This window comes from Penaeus vannamei, chromosome 7 (assembly GCF_042767895.1).
Source record: "Penaeus vannamei isolate JL-2024 chromosome 7, ASM4276789v1, whole genome shotgun sequence".
In the NCBI taxonomy this organism is placed as follows: domain Eukaryota; kingdom Metazoa; phylum Arthropoda; class Malacostraca; order Decapoda; family Penaeidae; genus Penaeus; species Penaeus vannamei.
This window is the reverse complement of record NC_091555.1, coordinates 36630457-36632956: the sequence shown is the minus strand read 5'-3', so window position 1 is coordinate 36632956 and position 2500 is coordinate 36630457. Positions and strand designations below refer to the sequence as shown.

The window sequence follows — 2500 nt, the reverse complement described above, 5'->3', positions numbered from 1 at the left end:
CGAACGATGGAATATTGTCACACACAACAAGCTATGTTTTCGCTGCTTAAAACCCGGCCATGGCCATCGTTTCTGTAACGACAAGAGCCAGTGCGATTGATGTGGTGCCTACTATCACCACACACTGTTACACCGGCCAATAGCAAAGAGTTTTGCACCATCCCGTAAGTACAAGAGATCTCCAACTGGGAGTGTTGAGGTGTTCAGCAATGAGAACATACCTGACTGTTACGAGAAATTGGGTACACCTAGTTCCTCAACTGGGGGTGGCATAGAAGCCAAGGGAAGTGTGACCCCAAGTGTTAATTCTCCATTAACAGATGCTCTACCCTGTGCTAATATTCTTGATTGTGAGCCTGATGGGAGGATTATGATGAAGATCCTGCCTGTCCAAGTGAATAACAGCGTCTCCACTTACGCCTTCATAGATGGTGGTGCTGCACCAACTCTGGCTGCTCGAAGCTTAATACAACGTTTGGGAATCCAAGGCCTACCAGTGAGGCAAGCAATGAAAACTGAAAATGGAATATTCATGTGCAACGAGCGTGTACCACTTATGTTGAGCAGCATAGGCGGTGGAAATAACATTACCGTAAATGAAGTGTACATTACAGACAAACTCAGCATAACTACTGACAGCATGATACCCGTGAACTGGACTAAAAAATGGCTTCATCTGAATGATGTGGATCTACAAAGATTGCCTGGCGACAATCAAGAGGTGGAACTTATAATTGGGCTCAATAGCATTTTGAACCGTCACATACTCGACCAGAGACATGGGACTGATGACGAACCCTCAGCCTATCTTACCAGATTTGGCTGGGTTGTCTTTGGACCAACTGGCCCCAGGAACCCTTTGACTGCCCCGGTATATCATATTTCCCCAACACAAGATCTTGGCGAGTGCTTACGAGAGCACTTCAATGCTGACTTTTGGGAAAAGGAAGTTCATTCCCAACGTGAAGATTCGCTGGTAGATAAGTTATTTTCCGATAAGATCTCACAGTCCATCCATGAAGAATCGGGTAAATATGTAGTCAAACTCCCTTTCAGGGACAGTAGTCCACTTCCAAACAATCGTGAAATGGCTGTACGTAGAATGAAAAGCCTCAAAAGGAAGCTGGAATCTGACAAGACTTTCAAGGAGACATACATCACTCAAATGGAAAAGAATATAAGTAAACAGTATGCTGAAATAGTACCTCCATCAGGATTAGAACGAAATGATGGTAGAATATGGTACATGCCACATCATGCTGTGCGTCATCCCACTAAGCTGAAGGTACGTGTCGTCTATGACCTTAAAGCTAAATTCAATGGCACTTCCCTAAATGACCATCTTCTTCAAGGGCCAGACCTCACAAATCCTCTAATAGGGGTACTCATGCGGTTCAGGCATGGTCACTATGCAGTCACAGCGGACATCGAGGAGATGTTTTATCAGGTCAAGGTTCCCCTAGAGGATCGTGATGTGTTCCGTTTTTTATGGTGGTCAGATGGTGATATCAATAAGCCTGTAAGTGATTACCGAATGAATGTTCATGTTTTTGGTGCTAGATCCTCTCCTAGCTGTGTAAATTATGCCTTAAGGAAGACTGCTGAGGACCACGGTGAGGTTTTTGATGAACAAGCTGTCACTGCCATAATACAAAGTTTTTATGTTGATAATCTCCTGCTGGCCCATGATGACAAAGAGAGACTGATAAAAATCATCAAAGATCTCATTGCTCTCTGTAATGCAGGTGGTTGGCGTCTGAACTAATGGACAGCCAATAACAAGGACGTGCTCAAGAAGATTCCTGAATCGGAGAGGGATGCGTCGGTTGCTTCTCTAGACCTCAGTTAGGATGATCTCCCAGTTGAAAGGACCTTGGGTGTACACTGGTCGATGGCCGAAGATTGCTTCACATTCAAAATCTGCCTTGGCGACAAGCCACTAACACGCCGAGGAGTTTTATCTATCATAGCATCTATATATGACCCACTTGGCATGGTGGCGCCCTTGACACTGCCAGCAAAAATGATTCTTCAAGACATGTGTCAGATGCAGTTAGGCTGGGATGAAAATATGGGTGATAAGGAAGCTGCTCGTTGGAGAAAATGGTTGGAACAGTTACCAAAATTGTCAAGATTTAAGCTGCCACGAAGCCTAGTGCCCATTTCCTTTGGTTCCGTCATTTCTTATCAGCTCCATCATTTTGCAGATGCAAGTCAGTCTGGTTATGGCACAGCCTCCTACTTGAAGATGGTAAATGCCTCGGAAAGGGTATACTGCACTTTGGTTATGGCACGAGCAAGAGTTGCACCTCTGAAACCGACAACTATTCCAAGACTAGAACTGACGGCTGCCACCGTTGCAGCTCGAATGGACTGTAAATTACAAAAGGAACTGGGGTTGAAATTGGAAGATTCAGTCTTTTGGACAGACAGCACTTCAGTGCTCAAGTACTTGTTCAATCAGAAGGCTCGTTACCACACCTTTGTCGCAAATCGAGTG

At 44.8% G+C, this 2500-nt stretch overlaps 2 protein-coding genes across 2 annotated transcripts in view; both read left to right on the top strand.

Moving 5' to 3' along the window:
- LOC138862173 (uncharacterized) overlaps nucleotides 1-1765 on the top strand; it is a 2295-nt gene extending 530 nt beyond the window's left edge. The window contains exon 2 of the mRNA XM_070123352.1: nucleotides 144-1765. Within this exon, the coding sequence (XP_069979453.1) occupies nucleotides 144-1765 (1622 nt within the window). The remainder of the gene's footprint in view (nucleotides 1-143) is intronic.
- A 126-nt stretch (nucleotides 1766-1891) lies between these two features.
- Nucleotides 1892-2500, top strand: part of LOC113828955 (uncharacterized) — a 7839-nt gene continuing 7230 nt past the window's right edge. The window contains exon 1 of the mRNA XM_070123351.1: nucleotides 1892-2500. This exon is cut by the window's right edge and continues 324 nt beyond it. Coding sequence (XP_069979452.1) covers nucleotides 1892-2500 — 609 coding nt within the window.